At 47.7% G+C, this 25,529-nt stretch overlaps 1 protein-coding gene across 1 annotated transcript; it reads left to right on the top strand.

The window, feature by feature from the left end:
• Positions 1-1,517: 1,517 nt before the first annotated feature.
• On the top strand, positions 1,518-25,249 carry shcbp1 (SHC SH2-domain binding protein 1; the record flags this gene model as incomplete). Its single annotated transcript, XM_084454581.1, has 13 exons — positions 1,518-1,536; positions 3,409-3,594; positions 6,624-6,739; positions 7,074-7,282; positions 10,037-10,132; positions 11,610-11,840; positions 12,944-13,121; positions 13,793-13,913; positions 16,734-16,865; positions 21,066-21,184; positions 21,327-21,413; positions 24,665-24,782; positions 24,984-25,249. The coding sequence occupies 13 exons, from the start codon at positions 1,518-1,520 to the stop codon at positions 25,247-25,249; spliced, it is 1,878 nt and encodes a 625-aa protein (XP_084310707.1).
• Positions 25,250-25,529: the final 280 nt, after the last annotated feature.

A 25,529-nucleotide genomic window follows, 5' to 3' on the forward strand; every position in this document is an offset into this window, starting at 1 on the left:
AGTGGAGGGCAAGGTGTGCCTGTTCCAGCGTGACGCTCTCCACGGTGCTGAAGTGGCGGCCACCGGGTGCCTACCCGAGTATTGCGGGCTCCCGTGGCAGGCCCACGACGTCCCACCGGCGGGGGAATGCCACAACACATACATACACACACATGCACACACACACATGCACATGCACACACACATACACACACATGCACACACACGCATGCACACTCACACACACACACACACACACACGCATGCACGCGCACACACACACCATCAATGCTGTCCATTGTGTCCGATGATGACGCTTGCTTCAGGGTGGGGGTGGAGGGTCAGCGACGTTGCCGCTGGTGCCACTTCTCGTGGGCGTTCAGGCCGATCCTTGAGTCGCACACTCGTCCGCAGGTGGAACAGGGGAACACGGATGCCAAAGGAATACAGGCCTCCCGCTGGTGTCGTTGTGTGCGCCTCTCAGCCATTCTCTGTAAGTTTTTGTGGTGGATTTGTGAGACTGCTCTGACACAGGTCAACTGCCAGGCTGATCTGTCCTGTGCTAGAGTTTCAAGCTGCGTGGAATTGATGTTTGAGTGCTTTAAAAGGACTTTGGTGTAGTCCTTGTAGCGTCACTTTTGTCCGCCAGCTGCTTGCTTAGCTCCTTGTAGTTGGCCTTAGAGGACTTGGTGTGGCAGGCGATGGTCTGGCATACGGATGGTGTGCCTTATCCAGCATCTCTTGGCCACAGCTGCTTCCATACAGATGGAGTTGGTGCTCTGGAGTTTTTCTTTATGTGGAACTCGATCCTCCCAAGAGAGGCCAAGGATCCTCTGGAGGCAGCGGATATGGAAGGACTGCAGCTTTGAGATGTGCCGGCTGTATGGAGTCCATGTTTTTGCCCCATAGAGCAGGGTGGAGACACATACTGCGTTATAAACGACAACCTTGGTGCTGACCTTCAGGTTTTGGTTTTCGAAAACCCTGCTGTGAAGGCGTCCAAAGGATGATGAGGCTTTATTGATGCGGGTGTGTATTTCCGTGTCAAGGGAGCAGCATGAGGACAGAGTGGAGCCGAGGTAAGTAAAGTGATCCACGGTTTTAAGTGGAACACAGTTTATTTGGAAGCTGGGGGCTGGTGAGGTATGGCTAGTGAGTTGGGAAATGACTTTGGTTTTCTTGATGTTAACTTGAAGACCAAAGTATAGACTGGAAATGGTGTTGAGGGCGTGCTGCATGGACTCTGGGCTGTGTGCTACAATGGTGCAGTCGTCAGCATATTGAAGCTCACAGATGCGACAGGACTTTGTCTTCGTGTAGGCCTGGAGCCGCTGGATGTTAAAGAGGCTCCCGTCAAGACGGTATTCTAAATGAACACCCTCCTTGTGTCCCAGGGCGCGATGGAAGAGGCAGGTGATGGCAGAGAGGAAAAGATTGAATAGCACTGGAGCCAGGACACAGCCCTGTTTCACCCCAACGTTCACCTCGAAGAACTTTGATTGGAGTTCTCCAGTGAGGACCCTGGCTTGCATCCCATCATGCAGCTGCTGAAGGATGGTGAGGAACTTGGGTGGTACCCTAAGTTTGGAGAGGTGTTTCCAGAGCATCTCACGATTGATGGTGTCGAAGGCTTTGCTGAGATCGATGAAGGCTATATGAAGGTCTATATTTTCTTTATTTTTATTTCTATCAACAGGCCTGAGGCTGTGGAGTGTGGACTGTTCTTATATGTATGAGTGGACTAGACACCGTGAGACCATGCTCATGGCTGACGTGGGGAGTTACTCTAATACATGTTTTATGTGTTTTAAAAATCCAGTATTGGCTCTCCCACTCTGCTTGAGCTCCACCATTATGGACACACTCCAAAGAAGCGTTACAACACACACACACACACATACACACACACACACACACATACACACACACACATACTGTACACACACACACACATACACATACACACACACACGCATGCGCACACACACACACACACACACATGCATGCTCACACATACACACACACACATGCACACATGCACACACACACATGCACACACACACGCATGCACACACACACACACATACGCATGCGTACACACACACGCCATTGCTCATCAATCATTGAATCAAGCATAAAATAATGAGATGTCTTACATGAGAAGGACCAGCACAATGAGATAGATAGATAGATAGATAGATAGATAGATAGATAGATAGATAGATAGATAGATAGATAGATAGATAGATAGATAGATAGATAGATAGGTAGATAGATAGATAGATAGATAGATAGATACTTTATCTTCCGCTAAATTACCCTTCTTTATGTGGTAATGCTATGCAGGGTATTAATTAAGCATTACACCACAGGAAAATAGGGGAATGTTTAATGCCTTATGATCGAACAGACATTAATCAATCTATTATAATATCAGAGGGTTGTACACTAATATACTATTCAGTGTTCACTGGCACTGGAAATAAGACTTCTGCTGACATCTGCTGGACCATTACGGGAACGTCAATATTTTCACAGTGACACGACATTGCTTCATAGATGTATATGGCATGACAGCAGTGGCTTCGTAAAATTAGATCTACATGTGAAGTAGCCTAAAATTAACTTAATATTTGTAATAATTACATGCTGAAATGTTGAGAAATGCACCTTCAGATTCCCATGCTACACTAGGAAGAAGTACCGTAGCGTTGCTGGGAACCGCCCCATACGTCGAGAAACCACAGCGTCTCTGTTCATTGGCTCCGGGTCCAGGAACCCGGGGAAATTTGAATGTTTTGTCGAAGGACAGCGAGGACATGTTTGTTTCTCTGAAGCGGCAGTTGTCTTGACGTGTTGTGAGCGACAATTTGTACCGTTCTTTGCGGGGCTGTATCTGACCTTAGCTACACACCATGGAGCAACACGAAACAGGGGAAACCTGGACCGCTGCTGGTGATATTATCGTTTGTTCGAGTGAAACTGGACACAAGACAGACACCGTGAATCTGGAGTCAAACCAGGAAATGGGAGAGAGTGTCAACGATTTTGACTTGAGACAAAATGTTGGGATTGTGAAACAAGGTCAGTTTAACATTAGTTATGTTAAACAACAACAACCTAAGAAACAACAACAACCTGAGAACGGCCAGAATTCCAGCACTGTCACTAGCTAGCTAGCATGCTAACATTAGTTAGCAGTGGCTAGCTAGAGCTAGCCCAACTAATATGCTGCGTTTCAGTGCACCTACGAAGTATCGTATTTTACAAGTTGTCGTTGTAATTGTCGTAATACGATAGTAATAGTGTTTCCTAGTACACTGGAACGCAGCATTGCCAAGCTAGCGACAGCTAAGATAGGCTCTGAAAGTCTAGGCACGTATGTCTACCTAGTTAGCAACTCTAACGTGTCACTGTGTTGTGTAAAGGTCTGTTTCAGAACGATGAGGAAGATGATGACGATGACAGCGGCACAGACTACTTAACCACCGACAAGCCCGGGACCCGGCTTCAACGAGCCGAACGCACAGGGGACCAGTCTCTACCAGACACCTTCCAGACCAGCCAGCTGCTGTACTATGAGAGATTCAAGGCCTATCAAGATTACATGCTAGGTAGGATGCACACAGGCTACCATCTCACAGACCTGAACGGTACACTGGATTGCTCTTCCACTTCTAAGTGAGATATTTCAAATGCCACTTATGTAGCTATGCTATGTAGGTATGTATAACTAGTTTGTTCGTCTGTTTGAGTGTTGTTTTGGATGTAATCTGAACATTAGAGAGGGTGGTGTGCAGTGGCGTCTGTTGGGTCCCAGAACTGGGTAAGCCAGGACCAACGATTTTTTGCCCTGATGGGAGGTTTCACAGCACCGAAGGGCGCTGATCAGTGGCATTTTTATATGTAAAAAACATACAGGAAAACTACAGTAGCCTAGGCTACTGATGTTTTTTAACACGTCAACAAAGGCCAATAAATTGAGAGCGAGCGAATAAGAGGACAATATTTAGGCCGAAACAACCAAGCTTTTAGGGGCGGCGGTAGCTCAGTTGGTAGAGCGGGTGGTTCAATGATCGAGGGTCAGCGGTTCGAATCCCAGCTCCGAATGTCCACAATGATCGAGGGTCATCATCATCATCTTCATCCGCTTATCCAGGGTCGGGTGGCGGAGGCAGCAGCTCCAGCAGGGGGCCCCAGACATCCCTTTCCCTAGCAGCATCAACCAGCTCTGCCTGGGGAATCTTTAGCCGCTCACAGGCCAGTGCGGAGATGTAGTCCCGCCACCTAGTCCTGGGTCTACCCCGCGGCCTCCTCCCAGCCGGACACGCCTGGAACACCTCCCTAGGGAGGCGCCCAGGAGGCATCCTCACTAGATGCCCGAACCACCTCAACTGGCTCCTTTCGACGCAAAGGAGCAGCGGCTCTACTCCGAGTCTCTCCCGGATGACTGAAGTTCTCACCCGATCTCTCAGGGAGACCACAGCCACCCTCCGGAGAAAACTCATTTCGGCCGCTTGTATCCGTGATCTCGTTCTTTCGGTCATGACCCATCCTTCATGACCGTAGGTGAGGGTGGGGACGAAGATAGACCGGTAGATCGAGAGCTTTGCCTTTTGGCTCAGCTCTCTTTTCGTCACAACAGTGCGGTAAAGCGACTGCAGAACCGCACCAGCTGCTCCGATTCTCCGGCCAAACTCCCTCTCCATGGTTCCCTCACTCGTGAACAAGACCCCCAGATACTTGAACTCCTTCACTTGGGGTAAGGACTCATTTCCTACTCGGAACGGACAGGCCACCGGTTTCCTGCTGAGAACCATGGCCTCAGATTTAGAAGTGCTTATTCTCATCCCAGCCGCTTCACACTCAGTTGCGAACCTATCCAGAGAGTGCTGGAGGTCGCAGGCAGCTGATGCCATCAGGACCACATCATCTGCAAAAAGCAGTGACGTGATCCCCAGCTCACCGAACTGCAAACCCACCTCCCCCCGGCTACGCCTCGATATCCTGTCCATGAAAATCACAGACAGGATTGGTGACAAAGCGCAGCCCTGCGGAGGCCACCACCCACCGGAAAGGAAGACGACTTACTGCCGAGGACCCGGACACAGCTCTCGCTCTGGGTGTACAGGGATTGGATGGCCCTAAGTAGGGACCCCCTTACCCCATACTCCCGCATAACCCTCCACAAGACCTCTCGAGGGACCCGGTCGTAAGCCTTCTCCAAGTCCACAAAACACATGTAGACAGGTTGGGCAAACTCCCAAGCCCCCTCCAAGATCCTTGCGAGAGTGAAGAGCTGGTCGGTAGTTCCACGACCAGGACGAAATCCGCATTGTTCCTCTTCGATCTGAGGTTCGACTATCGGCCGGACCCTCCTTTCCAGCACCTTGGAGTAAACTTTCCCTGGGAGGCTGAGTAATGTGATGCCTCTATAATTCGCACACATGATCGAGGGTCAGCGGTTCGAATCCCAGCTCCGACTGTCCACGTCGAAGTGTCCTTGAGCAAGACACCTAACCCCAAATTGTTCCCAATGAGCAGGTTAGCACCTTGCATGGCAGCTGCCTCCATTGGTGTGTGAATGTGTGGGTGAATGAGAGGCCATTGTAAAGCGTTTTGAGAGCCGCTAAGGTGGAAAAGCGCTATATAAGTGCAGTCCATTTACCATTTACCATTTTAGGGACACACTAAATAAACTACAGAGCCATTATATGACAACAATAGCCAAGCACCACGAAGAGGAATGACGGGACGATAAAATACACCCCCTTAGAGCACAGCACTCAATAGCCTACTCCCCTACTTCACTAATCAGTGTTTAGGCTACTAGCCCTATTAGCCCACCGCTCCAGGAAGCAAAGTTCACGCTCTCGAGTGCTGATTAAATCCAGGCAAAACAAAACGCACAGCATAACAACTGGTAATTAATCACAAAAGACCCACCGTATATCGTAACCCAAACTCAATTAATCCACTTCATTTTGGAATCAACTTTCAACAAATACTCAAGATCTCCGTTTTCCATGTTCATTGATGCTAGCTAGATGGCTAAAGTGGGTAATGTGATTGACAGGTGATGTGAATGACGGGACAGTCATGACAAGTTTTTATTGGATAAACCGTCACAATGTTAAAATGTCAATGGGAATTTCAATGTAAGCACTTTGAGAACTGGCTTACCCTATGCCCACTTTTAAGCATTTTGACAAATTACGTTACATTTCGATTGATGACGACATTATTTGCGGTTTTATATATGTAGGCTAATTTGATTGGTTGATTTTTCATTTGGTCTTGATTTCCGTAAGCCAGAATCATTTTACCTGGCCTACAATGTTAAGTGAATGACGAGCTAGTAAAACAGCTGCCAACGGACCGTAACTTGGACTGTATTTTCATGAGGACTGTAGGGGGAGACGGAGCACTACCAAAACGCTAAACACGGATGAAAATGAAGCGATATGGCAGAATACAAGATGCATTTAAGTCAAAAACAGTCAGTCGATTTTCGTTCCTTCTTTCACTGAAAGTAGGCGCAAGAAACAAGTTTTATTTGGATTTGTATGGGTAAGCCAGGCTTACCTTGGCTTATAGGAGCAATCGCCACTGGTGGTGTGATGCTTGTCTTGTCTCTGGACAGGGGACTGTAGGAGCTCCGAGGTCAGGGCCTTCACTGCTGACTACCTGGAGAAGGCCCTGGGCCCGTGTGACTGGCGCGCTCTCTGGTGCACCGACGTTTTTGACGTCTTGGTCGAGGTGAGTGTCCTTAGAGGGCCGTGTGTCCGACATCCCACAGGGAACATGATGTACACCACTAGCCTGAGCACTAGCTAAGACTCATATTATATACACCGCTAGCCTGAGCACTAGCTAAGACTCATATATATTATACACACCGCTAGCCTGAGCACTAGCTAAGACTCATATATATATTATATACACCACTAGTCTGAGCACTAGGTAAGAGACTGTGTAATCACAAACCCACAAACTCAGCTGTCCTGCCTGAATGTGTGTACAGTAGCAGTTCACAGAAATGTGCTCTGGATGGAGGCCTCTTCTGAGCAGCTTGTGTTCCCTGTGTGGGCAGGTGGAAGATGTGGACTGTAAGGAGCTAAAGGCCAGGGTGAGGCTGGCGCTTCCCCTGCAGTGCGAGGCCAGAGGTTGCCAGCTGACGGAGGATGCCATGACAGACCTGCTGGAGGCCACGCTCCACAGGGTTCCGCTCATGGAGCTCCAGGTGCTCTACCATGAGTCTGGGGACTTTGACCAGACCGCTCTGGCCTTGGAGCACCTCAGGTAACCAACTGCAGATCTCTCTCTCTCTTTCTCTCTCTCTCTCTCTCACACACACACACACACACATGCAAACAAGGCATACAATGCGAAATTCCCCGTTTTGAATCCAAAATAGGTCACTTACGTGATTGTGCAGATCCGATGAGAAATGTTTTTGTGTGTCTGTGGGGGGGCGGGAGGGCGGGAGCCTGCCTGTCACAGCGCCTTACATAGAAAGACAATAAATCTGTGAGTGTGGACATTGAAATCTGATACTGTAGATGCGTGTTTGGATCTGTATGTGCGTGCACTGACAGTCAGTAAAAAGGCAGAAAGCGAAATTGAGCCAATCAACTCGCTAGTCGCTAGTTTTGCCGCTGTGCTGCATGGAGGTGCGTGCCAGCCACAAACCTACATAGAGAAGATCAACTGAAACCACAAAAAGTAGCCCACCTGCCAGCGCAGGGACATTCCCCTAAATGTAGTCATATTCATTCATTCATTCATTTCGAAATATACGTTTTATCCCCCCACTTTTTCTAATCTCAAATTCAATTTATTTTGCCTGCCACCACGGGTGAAAATTAACTTTTTGGCTCACGGTGAGTCACCTGCCAAGGGGACTGTAGATTAAAAAATCTACCGGCAAAGTTTTTTTTTTTTTTTTGATAGCCTTCCGAAATCTAGTCGCCAATTGGAAATTTTACCTGCATTTGGCCGGTGGCAGGTGTTAATTTTCAGCCCTGCCTGCCACTCTCTGCCGATCGCTTAGCTGCTTGCTGCGTTTCTCTCACTGCAAGGTAACCGCGCCACGGTAACGAGCAAAACCTGCTATGGATTTTCAGAGACTCGGCTGTTCTCCCGCAATGAAAGTGGAATGGATTCATTTAGAGATGTGACTCGTCTCTGTATGTTAACGTTTTTTTTCTTACAGTACCACTTCGTCAGGTAGAAGTAGGACTAGTAGCTAATTCACTACATGGACTAGTAGCTAATTCACTACATGGACTAGTAGCTAATTCACTACATGGACTAGTAATACACTACATGGACTAGTAGCTAATGGAGCCCATGAACTAGTTGTGGTGGGGCTGCCAGTTTGTTAATTTCCTTAGTAAATGTGAGCATATTATAAGTAGCCTACATTGCACTTAATATGGTAAATGGACTGCACTTATATAGCGCTTTATATCCAAAGGGCTTTACAGTGGCCTCTCATTCACACACACATTCACACACCAACGGCAGTAGCTGCCATGCAAGGTGCCAGCCTGCTCATTGGGAGCAATTCAGGGTTCTTGCACATAGGGATGGGAATTGATAAGATTTTAGCGATTCCGATTCCATTTTCGATTCTGCTTATCGATCCGATTCCTTATCGATTCTCTTATCGATTCTCATTGGGCAAAAAAGATTACAAACAGGTTTATTAACATTAATTTTCTTTTATTTGTAGTAATTTGAACATGCCAATTACAGTGCTGTTTTTTTAGGTTTATTCACCTTTAACTAAAAACAAAACTGACATAAACAAATCAGTATTTTTTCAGACCGACTACCACCAGCCTGACTCTGAACGTCATCATCTAAATTACATGGATGGAAATGGAGATTATTCATATAGTGAAAGCTGGTTTACACAATTAAACAAATGGCACTAACACAATAGACAGGGACTCTGGAGGAGTTTACCTTCAACTACACTAACGTTAGCTGCGCTGCTGTCGTCACTCCGGAGCGCATCAAAAACGTGACATTCCTGCAAAGTTATCGCATGCTGTGTGGCCAAATGTTTTTGCATATTTGTAGTATTTCCCCGCTTTGATGATAGGTTTTTGCATTGCAAGTGGCCATGTTGTCAACTTGTCGTGTGAAATGTAACCACACTTTTGAACGTTTATGCCTAGACGACATTTTGCTGGCTGCTTCTACCGCGGTCTAATAAAACAAAACAAGGCAGCATGCGTGTGACGACATTGCGCATGCGCAGCAACGACAGGAATCAAAAGCGGAATCGTTAAGGATTTTGGCTAACGATTCCAAGGAATCTATTCACTGGGAACCGGTTCTCAACAAGAAACGGTTTTTGATTCCCATGCCTACTTGCACAAGGACACTTCGACGTGTGGACAGTTAGAGTCGGGATTCGAACCGCCGACCCTACGGTCATTGGACGATCTGCTCTACCTCCTGAGCCACAGGCGCCCCAAACTAAATTTATAATTTGAACTTTATTTTGTTCAGTCTAAAATAAATAAAATGTGTATATATATATATATTTAAAGGAAAAAAAAGTAATTTAGTATCTTAATAATAATAAAATAATAATTAAAAAAAACCTGCATACCCCTGACCCCCCTAGCATGTGTGTTTTTCTCTGCTCACGCATCCTGCTCACCTTTTTCACCCCTAACCAGTTTGCATGCCTCACACACACACACACACACACACACACACACACACACACACACACATACATACACCTATTCGTACTAAGACAGTAAATTCTTTGAAATTGTGATATGCCTGTATATGTTTCAGATGTCATTGTTGTGCGTCCTGTGATGTCATCGCCGGTCAGGGAGAGGGCCTTGGGGGGAGATATACCAGATATACCATATAACATACCTATAAAATGTTCTACTGCTCCACATGGCTTTGTTGTGTTGTGTATCAACTTATACAAACTCACAACTCTCTTTCTCATCCCTCACTCCACCCCTCTCTGCTCCCTCTCTCCTTGTGTATGTCATTGTTCTCTCTTCTCTCTGTCAGGTTTTTCTACAAGCACATCTGGAGAAAGTGGGATGAGGAAGATGAAGATGATGACTTTGACTACTTTGTCAGATGTGTGGAGCCTCGCCTCAGGCTGTAGGTGACACAGACAGACGGATAGATATGAACTATGTTGGAAATGCAGAATACAGAATATACATAGTAGCACTAAGCAAAAAAAGATGAGCTGAAATTAGAGTTCAGGAAATGACTTGATCACTAGAGGGCAATGTGTACTAGGGCATGGGGAGGAGTCCTTACTTTTGACATTGTCTAGGGTTTGATTTTATTCTATGAGGAGAGTGGACATCGTGTCATGTTTTTAGACGGGATAAAAGCTGAGAACGAGACAACGATGGTTCAACAGCAGAAAAACGTGAGAGGATTTCATCCTGGTGGTGATAGTTTGGGTGAACTGTTCCTTTATGAGTGGAGCTAACAGCAGGCCTCAGCCCCACTGGTCAACCAGCATGTAAACTCACTAGAATGGCTGGGGTTTGTATATAGTGTGTAGAATGTAGGGCATTGTGCATGCGTAGAATCGTGCATTAGTCGTAATTGCAATTATGACCTCTGCCATTAACCAATCGCAAAAGGGCACAATTAATGCAATGAATAATTCAGTTTTGCATTGAGTGTGCTGAGGGCAGGTGGAGGAATCCTGGGCGTTTCTGCTGTCTGACCAATCAGGAGTGTGCTGTGAGCATTTCACTGGTAGAAAGCAGATAGACAGCATACATTTCTCACATTCTTATATTTATATATGGTGGTACCACAAAAAATGTATTGAAAATGTGAAATGTTAATCGCAGTAAATCGTAATTACTATATATTAATCACAAATATTTTTGTCTTAATTATGCAGCTCTAGTAGAATGCAGGCATAAGATTTCTAAAAGCTGCCGGATTTTAGTTGCTATACATTGGCTAAACAGATACATCTCTTTGTTGGGACACGTCACTTATGTTCAGAGCTGTTCGCAAAAGTCAATTATGTTGTCCGTCATTATCTCCCCATTAAGAAGAAATTAAAATGATGAAAAATGCCAGGAGTTTCCCGAGGGTTGAGGGCTGAGGAGAGTGCAGGAAAGACACCAATAATTCAGGTTAGATGAAGCTGAGATTTTTCTTTGGTAGGTAGGAAATCAAAAGCCCATATATGTTAGACAGCTTTGAACGTATATGCCCTGCTAAAGCTTTTAGCTGTTTCTAAGGCAACCATGAGCGCCTTCTGCCCTCATCAGATTTGACTTGGAACAGCCGCTACCACCCGCTAGACAAACACAATCTGACTTGATTTGACTTGAATAGCAGAATAGGCTCGCTTTACCTTTCTGCTCTAGACTACTTCATTCTGTGGTGGTGTTTCTGAAAGGACAATAGCAGGAGTAGTAGTAGGACTCGGGGGGAGAGAGGGTGGGACTGGGGGGAGAGAGGGTGGGAGTGGGGGAATTTGTCCATGATGGCCAGCAGATTGGCCAGCATCCATCTCTCTGCCACCACGCTCAGTCTAGGCTGACAGAGCCCATCCATCCCAAAAAAGTAGACTTGGATCTCTCTCTCTGTCTCTCAGGTACTATGACATCCTGGAGGAGCGTGTCCCGGTGGGCCTGGTGTCAGAGTATGGCGCTCTGCTGCGGCGCTGTGAGGACAGATACCAGGACTTCTCCCGCCTGAGGAACGGCCTGAGCAGCGACTCTGAGTCGGAGCTGGACAACGTCTCCATGGTGGAGGGTCTCAAGCTCTACGAACAGATGGAGGGCCTGAAGCGCAAGCTTCGTATCCTCGAGAACCCCCTGCTCAGGTAGGGAGGCGGGGGGCTGTTTCTGAGGGGGGAGGAGGAGAGAAAACCCAAAACCCACCATGAGAGAGGAGGGATATATCTCAATACTGAAACAATACCACAGCAAAAACCTCAAACATGCATAGGTAATGGAATAATCCAATGTCAGGTGTAGCCTACTGATCTCAGCGTTTGCTGTCTATTCGCCTTATTCACCTGACAGTGTCATAGAAATTATAGTTTCATCACCTCCTTTTGTAATTCACCACCTCCCTCAACCTAGCTGTGCTAACCTAATTCATGACAGGATGACCTCCAGGAGTTCAACACACCTAGAAATCTGTCTACTCCAGAATAACCATCCTTTGTCCCTTTGTCTCTTCAAGAAATTACCGCCTTGTCTCATGTCACGTGTCTGTATTCTCGTACACCGTTGATGACGCCTGCCATTTAATATGACGTACAATGGGTTAGCCAATCACATCCCGGAGCGCCATACCTGTGTTTTGCTTGAATATAAGGCAGCGCAAGACCAGGGGGCGGCACTTCTTTGGATCAACCACTCGTGCGTTGTCCGGAAGTCCTTGCGCTCGTATGTTTTGTCAATAAACCAGACTTAACCTGTTTGAGCGAATCTTGGTAAATCCTTTTTGACTAGATCAGTTAAAATCCATTACAGCAGCCATATTGGTCAGTCTGGGGTGCGGATGCGGAAGTGCCCGTTGACTTAAATGTTAAAAGCTTGCTGTAAAAACACCACTTCAAGAACCGAAATAGTCAAAATAACAGGCTGAATACACTATCGGGGTTACAAACTCATCATTATCAGACTCAGATTGTTTTTCACTGCCGTTGTTTTCGCGTTTGGAAATACCGAGTCAGACTGGTGAGAGGGTGAGGGTTAGAGTCAGACTGGTGAGAAGGTGAGGGTTAGAGTCAGACTGGTGAGAGGGTGAGGGTTAGAGTCAGACTGGTGAGAGGGTTATTGGTTAGAGTCTGAGACTGAGAGCCTGAAAGAGAGGTTAATAGAAAGAATACGGCAAGAAAACAAAGTGAGACGAGGATCCTGGGTCCACCGTTTTATGTGACTGCAAAGTGTGTGACTTGGTCATTCCTCTCCCCAGGTATGTGCTGGGGTACAGGGTGAACTCTGGCCAGCAGGGCTGCCGGGCGCGCGGGCAGCGGGAGTGTGGGGGCAGGGTGGTCCACGTGGTGTCCGGCTCCACCTCCATCGCACAGCTGCACAGCCTCCTGGTGGACAAGCTGCAGCCACAGTACTCCGGAGAACTCTTCCAGGTCCAGGTGAGCCGCACAGCCGTGTCTAGCTGTGTCACCTCATGTCACCTGTTCAGTCCAGCCACGGAGGCGTGGCTCACCAGGCTGTGCTGCTCCGTCTCTGAGGGAGGTCCTTTTGAGGGGAAGCTCTACAGGACTAGTTACTTTCTTCGTGTCAGGTGTCATGTGACATGAGGACATAGAGCACATGACATGTTATGCAAGTGTACGTCACTATTAGGCTTAAAGGACAATGCTCGTTTTTGACAACCGGGACCTTATTTACGACCAGGTTGTCAAAAACGAGCATTGTCCTTTAATCAGGCAGACCATTACAACCACACACACACACACACACACACCACTGTTTGAGTTGGCTTTCATTTGCTGAATTTGAACAAGACCCAACAAAATCAGATTCAGTTTGATATTCTGCAGCAACGGTGGGAGCTTCCATCCAGCAGGTTGAGTGCCTCTGCATCTGTATGTTCCTCTGAGACACAGACAGACAGACGGAGTGTGTTTCCTGTGTGTTGTATGTGTGTTTCCTGTGTGTTTTCTCTCAGAAGCTGCTGTGATCTTCAGAGCACCGTGGCCGCATGTCTCTTCAGGATGTTATATTTCCACTCAGAAAATGAGAGAAGCCAAATGAACAGCTATCTAATGCTAAACGTGTGTGCGTGTGTGTGTGACCTTAGTTCCACAGTGACCCGGTCCAGGCGATGAGCAGCTGCTATGAAGGAGACGTGGTGATCGTGCTGCCTGGACACTACCAGGTGCTCAGCTCCATCAGCATGTCTGACTCCATCGTAGTAGAAGGTGAGTCCATCCGTCATGGCCGACCTGTAGCCCTGCCTCAGAGGTCACGCACTCCTATAGCCCTGCCTCAGAGATCAAGGACTCCAAGGCTTCTCAAACAGATATTACATGCAAGGGGATTGTTCATTTTTTATTCGGATCCCATCAGGGATCATACATAAAGGGTCTTTCAGAGACCTGGGTCTCAACAAACTAAACCCATTATATATGAAGGATAGATATCAAAAAACAACACAGAACATATGTACGCATTTACAGTTACATTAGTTATGTATAGCCTCCTGCCCTCAAAAAGCACATTCTGTTCCCTGCCGGTCCCCAGGATGCTCTGTTAGTGAAAGGCTCTGTAACGTCTCACAGGCGCACAGAGTCTGGTGCTCTCATCAGAGGACTGTTGCTCTGACTCGCCAGCGCGCCTCTCTGTTCCTCGGTCCTGGTGTGGAACTGAAGAGCCGTGACAGAGTCAATATTGAACCCTCCCTGCTGGTGTTCATGCTGCCAGGTCCCTCAGCCCCCCCCCCCCCCCCCGCTCTGCAGCAGATCACTCTCCTGTCCTGCACCAATAGCTTCACTAGCTCTCCTCTGGTCACCTTGAAGTGGAGCCAGCCAGCTAGACAGCCGTGTGTGTGTGTGTGTGTGTGTGTGTGTGTGTGTGTGTGTGTGTGTGTGTGGTGTGGTGTGGTGTGGTGTGGTGTGGTGTGGTGTGGTGTGGTGTGGTGTGGTGTGGTGTGGTGTGGTGTGTGGTGTGTGGTGTGTGGTGTGTGGTGTGTGGTGTGTGGTGTGTGGTGGTGGTGGTGTGGTGTGGTGTGGTGTGGTGTGGTGTGGTGTGGTGTGGTGTGGTGTGGTGTGGTGTGGTGTGGTGTGGTGTGGTGTGGTGTGTCTGTCTGTCTGTCTGTCTGTCTGTCTGTCTGTCTGTCTGTCTGTCTGTCTGTCTGTCTGTCTGTCTGTCTGTCTGTCTGTCTGTCTGTCTGTCTGTCTGTCTGTCTGTCTGTCTGTCTGTCTGTCTGTCTGTCTGTCTGTCTGTCTGTCTGTCTGTCTGTCTGTCTGTCTGTCTACAGGTACAGTTAGCCCACGGTTCGATACATATCTTGGTTGTTGGGATCTCGGTTTGGGTTTGTTTTTTGTGCGTTACGCTTTAGAATAACCCTTGTTAATAAACCATTTATAAAGCATATATATATTCACAAAAAAACACTCAGTAGTAACATTCAATCATTTATTTACTGATCATTCTTATCATTTTAGTATTTACAAAATCTTCCGCGATAGGCTATAGTTCTGAATTAAATGGTTGCCAGGCAACATAGGCTATCTCGCCTATTTGGGTTGGCCTTGTTCACATCAGCCATAAGGCATAATTCGGGTGGTTCACGTTTATTTGAATATTTCCAGCTATGGTGCAGTTATTAAAACAGTTATCCAGAGCACTCGTTTTTGCTGGTAGGGGTGTGGAAGTGTTGGAGTCGGACTGATGTGTGCGTTTTTGTAATAGGATACGAAAAAGGCGAGATTGCTGCGAGTAGTTGCTACGCAAAGCATAGCCTACCGGGTGATTTTATCAATGCCTCGTTAATGAGATTGATGGCGCATTTATACTAATTGTTATGTGGTCGCAGCCGTGGTTTACAGAGTATTTTACCACGGCTGCTAGCCAATCAGAATCAAGTATACAAACTTACGTTGTAGAAATGCCTGCTACCATCTAGCGGCCGGAGGCTTAAATACAACACCAAAACATGTCACCACTTTGAAATAAAAAAAACGATACGCAACAATATTGCGATATTTAAGTGTATCGATATTTTCTTACACCCCTAGTCTCAGCTGAGACCAGGATGTGCTGAGTGTGTCTCTTTATGCAAATCACCCCCGGGGAGGCAGTGGAGCGTAGGGGAAGATGAGAAAAGCTTTTTATTTGCGTTGTTTGTTTCTGTGTGGGTGCGCGCATCTGTTTGTGTACACGTGCGTGTGTGTATAGGCGGGCTGGTTTCTGTGGCACCAGGGCAGGCCTGCGAGGGAGATAAAGGGGGTAGGGTTTTGAAGACCCGGACTAGCGTCGCCATGACGGCGAGAGAAGAGCAACTCAATCAGAACGCTGTGGTCTGATTATCATAATAGAGAGCTCCCTCCCTCCCTTTGATGTCTAGCAGAGCATACTACACATGTGTGCACACACACACACACACGAAGATAGAGCCACAGTATCAGAGGATCATCATCAGATCTCTGTATCTAATACTGAGAATCTCCCATAGACAGGCTGCTATAGGCTCTGTGCACCAGCTTCACTACTTCCTGAAAGTCACTTGGCTTCTTTATTTCCTGTCCAATATGATTGGATTAAGTGATTAATCAGGTGTGCGCTGGGTCTTCCGCAAACCTGATTAATCACTTAAGCCAATCATATAGGACAGGAAATAAAGATGCCAAGTGACTCTCAGGAAGTAGTGGAGCTGGTGCACAGAGCCTATTTTCAGCAGGGAGGAGGGATGACAGCTTCAGCTAGCTAGCCAACAGTGAAGAGGAGAGAGGTTCAGCTAGCTAGCCAACAGTGAAGAGGAGAGAGGTTCAGCTAGCTAGCCAACAGTGAAGAGGAGAGAGCTTTCAGTTAGCTAGCCAACAGTGAAGAGGAGAGGTTCAGCTAGCTAGCCAACAGTGAAGAGGAGAGAGGTTCAGCTAGCTAGCCAACAGTGAAGAGGAGAGAGCTTTCAGTTAGCTAGCCAACAGTGAAGAGGAGAGAGGTCATCTATCTACCTAGCTAGCCAACAGTGAAGAGGAGAGGAAAAGGTTGTGTTGTAATGCCTGGCTGTCCCTGTGCAGGGTTTGGCCTGCCTGACGAGGTGGTGATAGAGAAGAAGAGTAAGGGCGACTCGTTTGTGGAGTCCACAGGAGCCGACGTCAAGATCTCCAACGTCAAGTTCATCCAACACGATGCCATCGAAGGCATCCTGTGTACGTAGCCTACCTCTGATTAGTCCGCCCCAACATAGCTAGCCCTTCCGCCATAGACACCTTCACTGATCTGAGACAGTTGGATAGACATAAGCAAGATGGTGAAAACATCACTTCACTACCTGAGGGAGACGTTGGAGCTACTACCATATTGTTTATGACTATCCAATCTGTTGAAGTGGAGCCGCTGTGTGTAGGTGAGTAGGTGCATTACATTAGTCATTTAGCTGACAATTTTATCCAAAGCAATTTCATTTAACGTAGGAAAAGGCAATGTACTACTACTCACCAGAACTCACAAGTGCATCTCCTTTCTAAAATAAGTGACTAAGAGCATAATCTACTGCTGAAGTGCAAGAAATCTTCATCCGCTTATCTGGGATCAAGTTGCGGAGGCAGCAGTTCCAGCAGGGGGCCCCAGACATCCTTTTCCCTAGCAGCATCAATAGGGTTACAAAATTCCAGGAATATTCAATGTTGGAAACTTTCCATGGGAATTTATGGGAATTAATGGGAATTAACTGGGAATTTTGGGGTTATTTATACCAACTGTATTAACATTGACATAAACATACATAAATATAAACATTTTGCTTTGTAGCAGACATGCAGGCAAACATTTCTAATTTAAAAAATCGTTTTGCTTAATCTATTTGTGAGTAGAACTTTAATGGATTCTCTCTTAGTGTGCAGGATGCTAGGAATTAGCTGTGCATGTGATGGAAGAATGCACTGCACGTCATGGAGGAATGCACAAAACAGGGTTGAAATTCAACTGAATTTGTTTTAAATCAAGTTGTTTCAACCAATATCATGCTGCAAGGTCTAGAATTGCATTTTAGGCTACATTTAAGTTCCCTATTAAAGGGGTCTGCGGTGGTGTAGCTGTCATGCATTGTGTTCCGGTGCAGCTGCCCACCGGGAACCGGTGGTCTCAACAGATCCGAGTATGGCCGGATCCTAGAGGGCGAAGGGCCTATTGGGCCGTCGCCCCCTGAGGGTGGTTAGTTTAATCGCGGCTTGAGAGATGGTCACACAACAGCAACCCTGTCTGGTTTTGGAATTACGGTTGCAAGCTGAGATAGTCAAGGGGTTGTCTCTCCCTTTCGCAGTGCCAACTGGCCGGGTTGTGTGACGAATCCTCGTCACAGAACCCCCTACAGTTAGTTGGGGCTAATTGAACACTAGGTCAGGGTAAATTGGCTACCAAATTGGATGAAAATGGAATAAAATCCTAAAATAAGTATATAAAATAAAATAAACCTTTTTTGAAAAAAAGCTGTTACAAAAAAGATCCAAATTTCCTAAATTCCCAAGCTTAACTTCACATGGTAAATTTCAGGAAAGTTTCCGGAAATATACCACCCCTTTGCAACCCTTAGCATCAACCAGCTCTGCCTGGGGAATCTTTAGCCGCTCACAGGCCAGTGCGGAGATGTAGTCCCGCCAACTAGTCCTGGGTCTATCCTGCGGCCTCCTCCCAGCCAGACACGCCTGGAACACCTCCCTAGGGAGGCGCCCATGAGGCATCCTCACTAGATGCCCGAACCACCTCAACTGGCTCATTTTGACACAAAGGAGCAGCGGCTCTACTCTGAGTCTCTCCTGGATGACTCAACTCCTCACACGATCTCTCCCTCCGGAGAAAACTCATTTCGGCCGCTTGTATCCGTGATCTCGTTCTTTCAGTCATGACCCATCCTTCATAACCATAGGTGAGGGTGGTGACGAAGATAGACTGGTAGATCGAGAGCTTTGCCTTTTGGCTCAGCTCTCTTCATCACCACAGTGCGGTAAAGCGACTCCAGAACCGCACCAGCTGCTCCGATTCTCCGGCCAAACTCCCTCTTCATGGTTCCTTCACTCATGAACAAGACCCCCAGATACTAACTCCTTCACTTGGGGTAAGGACTCATTTCCTACTCGGAGCGGACAGACCACCGGTTTCCTGTTGAGAACCATGGCCTCAGATTTAGAAGTGCTGATTCTCATCCCAGCCGCTTTACACTCTATCCAGAGAGTGCTGGAGGTCGCAGGCAGATGAAGCCATCAGGACCATATCATCTGCAAACAGCAGCGATGCGATCCCCAGCTCACCGAACTGCAAACCCACCTCCCCACGGCTACGCCTCGATATCCTGTCCATGAAAATCACAAACAGGATTGGTGACAGCCGAAGCCGAAGACGACTTACTGCCGAGGACACAGACACAGCTCTCGCTCTGGGTGAACAGGGATTGGATGGCCCTAAGTAGGGACCCCCTCACCCCATACTTCCACATAACCCTCCAGAAGACCTCTCGAGGGACCCGGTCGTAAGCCTTCTCCTAGTCCACAAAACACATGTAGACAGGTTGGGCAAACTCCCAAGTTCCGTGCGAGAGTGAAGAGCTGGTCGGTGGTTCCACGACCAGGACGAAATCCGCTTTGTTCCTCTTCAAGTTTCAACTATCGGCCGCCCGCACCCTCCTTTCCAGCACCTTGGAGTACACTTTCCCTGGGAGGCTGAGTAATGTGATGCCTCTATAATTGGCACACACCCTCTGGTCCCCTTTTTTGAATATTGTGACCACCACCCCAGTCTGCCACTCCTTTGGCACTGACCCGGACTTCCACACAATGTTAAAGAGGTGTGTCAATCAAGACAGCCCTTCATCACCCAGCGCCAACTCCTGTGGAGTTGTTTGACTACCTCAGTGACCTTCTCCAGGGAAATTGACGATGACCCCCCATCATCTTCTGGCTCTGCCTCGATCGTAGAGGGTGGATTAGTCGGGTTCAGGAGTTCCTCAAAGTGCTCCTTCCAACGTTCAACAACCTCCTCAGTTGAGGTCAGCAGTGTCCCATCCTTGCTGTATATAGCTTGGATGGTCCCCCGCTTTCCCTTCCTGAGGTGTCTGATGGTCTTCCAGAAACACTTGGTGCCGACTGAAAGTCCTTCTCCATGGTTTCTCTGAACTCCTCCCACACCCGCTGCTTTGCCTTGGTCACGGCCGAAGACGCAGCCCTCCGGGCCAGTCGATACCCTGTAACTGCTTCTGGGGTCCGAGGGTTACCACCCCTTGAGGTACCTATGGCCCTCAGGCCGCAACCCCCAACAGCAGCTTCAGCAATGGAGGCTTTGAACACCGACCACTCATGCTCGATGTCCCCAACCTCCACAGGGATGCCTGAGAAGCTCTGCCGGCGGTGGCAATTGAAATCTCTCCGGACAGGCTCTTCTTCCAGAAGTTCCCAGTTCACCCTCACTACATGCTTGGGTTGTCCAGGTCTGTCCAGAGGCTTCCTCTGCCATTGAAACCTGCTCACCACCAGATGGTGATTAGTGGACAGCTCTGCTCCTCTCTTTACCCGAGTGTCCAAAACACATGGCCTCAGATCAGATGATACAATAACAAAATCGCATATGGGCCCTCCGTCCAGGCCTTGCTCCAGACAGGGGCCCCGGGCTTTCACCGGGCTGGGTATCTCTCTCTCTTCGGTGTTCTTCCATCAAGGGTTTTTGCTGGTTAAGGACTGTGGGGCGCAATTCCTCACAGCCCTGTTCTGGCCGTTTTGGGCTTAAAGCCCTCCTCCTCTTTTGCTTCACACCTCCAGATGGTATATGGTGCGGGGCCAGGCGCGAGCAGCACCTGTGTTTTTTGTTCGGAGTGACCTCCTAGATGGGTTGCCTACCATGGCTATGAGCCCTATCTGCCCATGCTATTTGCACATAGCTGGGACAGTGGTTGGCAGGAGCCCACATAGGTGGGCCTGCGCACCTTGCCTCTGGGGCCCACTGTTGCTCTGAGATCCCCTACAGTTTAGCCTGGGACCACGAGGTACCCAGTTACCATGTGTGGCCGCTTGGAGGCACTGTAGGAGTCTTGGCGGTGGAGTGGCTTTGTACCAGCAGAAGGAGACTTATGCACTCGGCTCCTCTTTTCACCCTCCGTGAGGAGGGCTAGCCGGCGGCGGTAGCTGAAAGCAGAGTAGCAAGCAGAAGCGGCATGCAGCATGCACTAACTACAGGTACTACTACCACAGATCTACTGCACTACGCATCACAGAACCCTACACAGTGTCCAGGTCCACACCTATAGAATAGAAGAATAGCAATCTAAAAATACAATAGGTGCTTAATAGGTAGGATGGTGGTAGTGCTATTGGTCCAGCAGGTAGGTGCCGGTCAGGACTGACCCTCTCCTTCCCGTGCTGCAGGCGTGCGCCAGGGGAAGCTGGAGATGGAGAACTGTGTCCTGCAGTGTGAGACCACCGGGGTGATCGTCCGCACCTCCGCACAGCTCACCATGAACATGTGTGACCTCTATGGGTCCAAGGTAAGGAGTGTGCCCTCTATGGGTCCAAGGTAAGGACTGTGACCTCTATGGGTCCAAGGTAAGGACTGTGACCTCTATGGATCCAAGGTAGAGCTGTTGCTGTTGTGTCTCTACAACCCTCCTGGTGTCCTGTGATGTCCAGGGGGCTGGCGTGGAGATCTACCCAGGCAGTGTCTGCAGTCTGCTGGGGAACGGCATCCACCACTGCAAGGAAGGAATCCTCATCAAGGTGAGTGGAGCTGACATCATGACCAGTATATCTTAGTATCAGCTGACATCATGACCAGTAGATCCTTGTTCAGCTGACATCATGACCAGTAGATCCTTGTTCAGCTGATATGACCACGAAGCATATTTTGAGACGATTATGTCAACATCAACGGACACCAGTGATCACACCAGTGAGTTTTCTGTCTGTGAAAACGAGGGTTTATGGTGTTTTTGAGGGATTTTGTCTAGATGCACCTATGGATCCATTGAGCATGTTAGCGGCGATGGGCTATATCTCGAGAGTGCACCGTTTGACGAAACTTTGATATCGGCTGTTGTATATGATCGTAAATAATCTTAACATGGCTTATAATGCTAAATACCAAACCTGTCCTTTAAGATAGAAAATATTTTGATGGAGAAAGTGAAGCTCGAGGTGGAGAAATAGACTAGCCTACGAAAAGAAGACATTTCTAACCTCATTTATTGCCAGGCGCATGGGTGCTATAGCAATTCAACTGAAATGTTCTTCTCTTTGTTCCTGGGGACGTGGACGTGGGGACTGTAAACACACAAGTTCTGCAAAAATATGGCTCAAGCAACTGACAAAGCCATTCCGCAATCTGTAGGCTATCTCTCATATGACATCAGGGAAAGCCAAAGAGGGGTCGGGTCTGTAAAAAGTCTTCCTAAAAGAACCTCTCACTATTCACACACCGAGATTGTTTTTTAATTCGCACACTGAAGGTCCATATAGAATCTTAACGTCCATATGCCATTTTCCAAGTGAACTGACCAGTCAGCGGGCAGTGCTTCATACATTTTGATCCATAATCTGGAACTTAACCTGCCCCGGAGCAGGTTACCACAGCGATATAATGATCCACCTTGGTGATACGGATAAAGCAGGCTTGAACCTGAAGTTATCGCGCTAACCCCGTAATCCTGCTTCCTAGGACAAGGCCTTGGGCCCCGTACTATGAAGCTCATTCAACATATCCAGGATAACTTTTCGCTAGCTCGCTCGAGTAAACCGGACAACCGCAATCACGGATAAACGGTACTACGACGGTGGCTATAAACTCGTTAAAGGAAAATGCTCGTTTTTGACAACCTGGACCTTATTTACGACATATTATAAGAAGTTTGACTCACCCAGATCACTTTTGTGTTGTTCGGAGGCCTGTAGAAGAAATTTAAAATCCAGCGCGAGCCAGTATATCCATGTAATGGCGGCGCACGGGGCAAAGGGAATGCAGTTTCTCAAAATCCATTTTCGGCCGCTAAACGGTTGTTTTCATCAATCACATTGCATGAATCGACAGTTGATATTCCTCTACGCGAGCCATTCTTTCGGTTTTCAAATACGTGGTCTGTAGCCTCTGTAATATGATCTTTACACTGGCTATTCTCCCTCACATTCTCTGCGCTACGATCGGATTGTTGCTGACGAATGACGACGACAATATTCTCGGCACCAACTACGATCGTAGCGCAGAGAATGTGAGCCGGAGAATAGCAGGCTGCGCGCTGGCCTGTGCGCATGCGTGCTGGAGCAAGTGGGGGAGAGGCTTGTAAAGATCATATTACAGAGGCTACAGACCACGTATTTGAAAACCGAAAGAATGGCTCGCGTAGAGGAATATCAACTGTCGATTCATGCAATGTGATTGATGAAAACAACCGTTTAGCGGCCGAAAATGGATTTTGAGAAACTGCATTCCCTATGCCCCGTGCGCCGCCATTACATGGATATACTGGCTCGCGCTGGATTTTAAATTTCTTCTACAGGCCTCCGAACAACACAAAAGTGATCTGGGTGAGTCAAACTTCTTATAATATGTCGTAAATAAGGTCCAGGTTGTCAAAAACGAGCATTTTCCTTTAAGTCAACCCAGCTGGTCCAATCTAGCTATGAGCGCGTTCACGGTAAAAGGGGAGGTATTTGCTCGAAATGACCAATCGCATACCTTAGTATGGGTATTCGGACACGGCCATGGACAAGGCAAACAATAAACATAACCAAGTTCCGTCCACTGTATTTTACACAAGAGGAGCAATGATATAGAAATATGAACTATAGGCGCAACACAGTCGCTACTGCCAAAGGCAGGAAGGAAAGCTGGAAAAATACTGCCTACGTTTTATCATTATCCTCCACGTGAACACGAGTAGGCTAGATCATTGGGCTATGCCTATTCTTATGGCATGTAAAGCAATTGTAGCCTATATCAATATATCGTGTTCTTTCAGCTGCAACCCCTAGACTGGCAGGGGACGCTTAAATAAAGCAAATGTAGGCTATAGTTTTAATAGTTTCACGTTGGAGTAGACAATGTGAAGTCTCTATACAAGAGGAACTAGAGATAAAACAGGCTATTAAAATGTAAAAAGTGAAGCTCGAGGTGGAGAAGTAGGCTTTAAGCCTACGGGGAAAAAGTAGCCTATTTCATAGTCATATCGTATAATAACGTCATTGATTGTCAGGCATTGGTGCTATCACAATTCAATTAAAATGTAGCCTACTTATCTTTGTTCCTAGGAACGGGAGGCTAGTTTAATAAATCAACATTAAAAACTTGACAATTGGATAAAAAAAAAAGGTTCTCCGCATCAACCACAGCCTACATGAAACTGCAGGTAGACTAATAAAACGCAAGCCAGTGCATAGCCTACAGTCTACGACTGTGAATGCACAAGGCAAAATATGGATCAAGCACAAGCAGCTGTCATTGCAATTTTTCATGATATCGGGGAAAGCCAAAGAGGGTTTTGTCGGTTTGTAAAAAGTCTTCTTAAGAACCTCTCGCTGTTCGCGCACTGCAGGTTATTGTTTCATTCGCACACTGAAGTTCCATATAGAATCTTAACGTCCATATGCCTTTTTCCAAGTGAATTGATCGGTCAGCGGGCAGTGCTTCATACGTTTTGATCCATAATCTGGAATTTAACCTGCCACGGAGCAGATTAGCTCGGCAGCATAAATTACCACGGCGATATAGCACAGTGAAAAGTGAACCACCTTCGTAGTACGGATAAACCAGGCTTGAACCTGAAGTTTCCACGCTAACCCCGTAATCCTGTTTCATAGTACAGGGCCCTAAACAAGTAAAGCAAGTTAACCCTCCTCCTCCCTCCCTCCCTTCTTCTCCTTCTCTCCTTCTCTCCTCCTCCTTCTCTCCTCTCTCCTTCTCTCCTCCTCCTTCTCTCCTGTCTCCTTCTCTCCTGTCTCCTCTCCTCGCTCCTCCTCCTTCTCTCCTCTCTCCTCAGGACTTTGCTGATGAGCTGGACACCATGCCCCAGATCACCATGGTGAACAACGTGATCCACAACAACGAGGGCTACGGAGTGATCCTGGTCAAACCAGGGGAGGGGAGCGCTGCTACAGGTACACACAAACACACACACACACACACTCACACACACCCTTTCGCTTACATAATGTTGTTTACTTTCCTAGGGGAGGCAGTGGAGGAAAAGAAGGAGGAGGCGGAGGAACAGAAGGAGGAGGGAGAGGAGGTGGTGGAGGGAGGTGGAGGAGACGATGGAGAGGGGGATGGTGGTGGAGAGATTAAAACATCCTCTGCAGAGCTGGATGTTCCTCTCATGGTGGTGGACGCGCCCCACGCCCCCCCGTATGGCATCCCAGCGGAGGTCACTGAGGGAAACGGCGTGATTGAGAGGGAGCTGGCGGCGAGCTCAGTCAGGAAGCTGCGTCGCCAGAGGAGCAGGATGAGGGAGCAGGGTGTCACACAGGCCGACCACAGCCTGCTCTCCCAGGAGATGTTCATCTCCATCCAGGGAAACCAGTTCAGACGCAACGGCATGGGCAGCTTCGGAACCTTCCTCTACTGAACCCTCCAATCACCTTCCCCGTCCTCCTCAAACCCTCAAATCACCTTCCCCGTCCTCCTCAAACCCTCCAATCAGGGTTGGGCCCTGTCTTATTTTGACAGCTGAGTTGGGGTTCATTCAGTCTCAGTAGTCTGAAATCAGGAAGTGATTATGGGTAGTGAGTCATTTGAAGTGGTTAATGAATTAATGACGAACCTATTGATTATTATTGAAATGGACTTCTGTTTTTTCCCAGAACCCCTAGCCCTCTGTCTTCTCTCTGTATGCCCAATATGCACAA

Source organism: Borostomias antarcticus (assembly GCF_949987555.1).
Source record: "Borostomias antarcticus genome assembly, chromosome: 2".
NCBI classification, from domain to species: Eukaryota; Metazoa; Chordata; class Actinopteri; order Stomiiformes; family Stomiidae; genus Borostomias; species Borostomias antarcticus.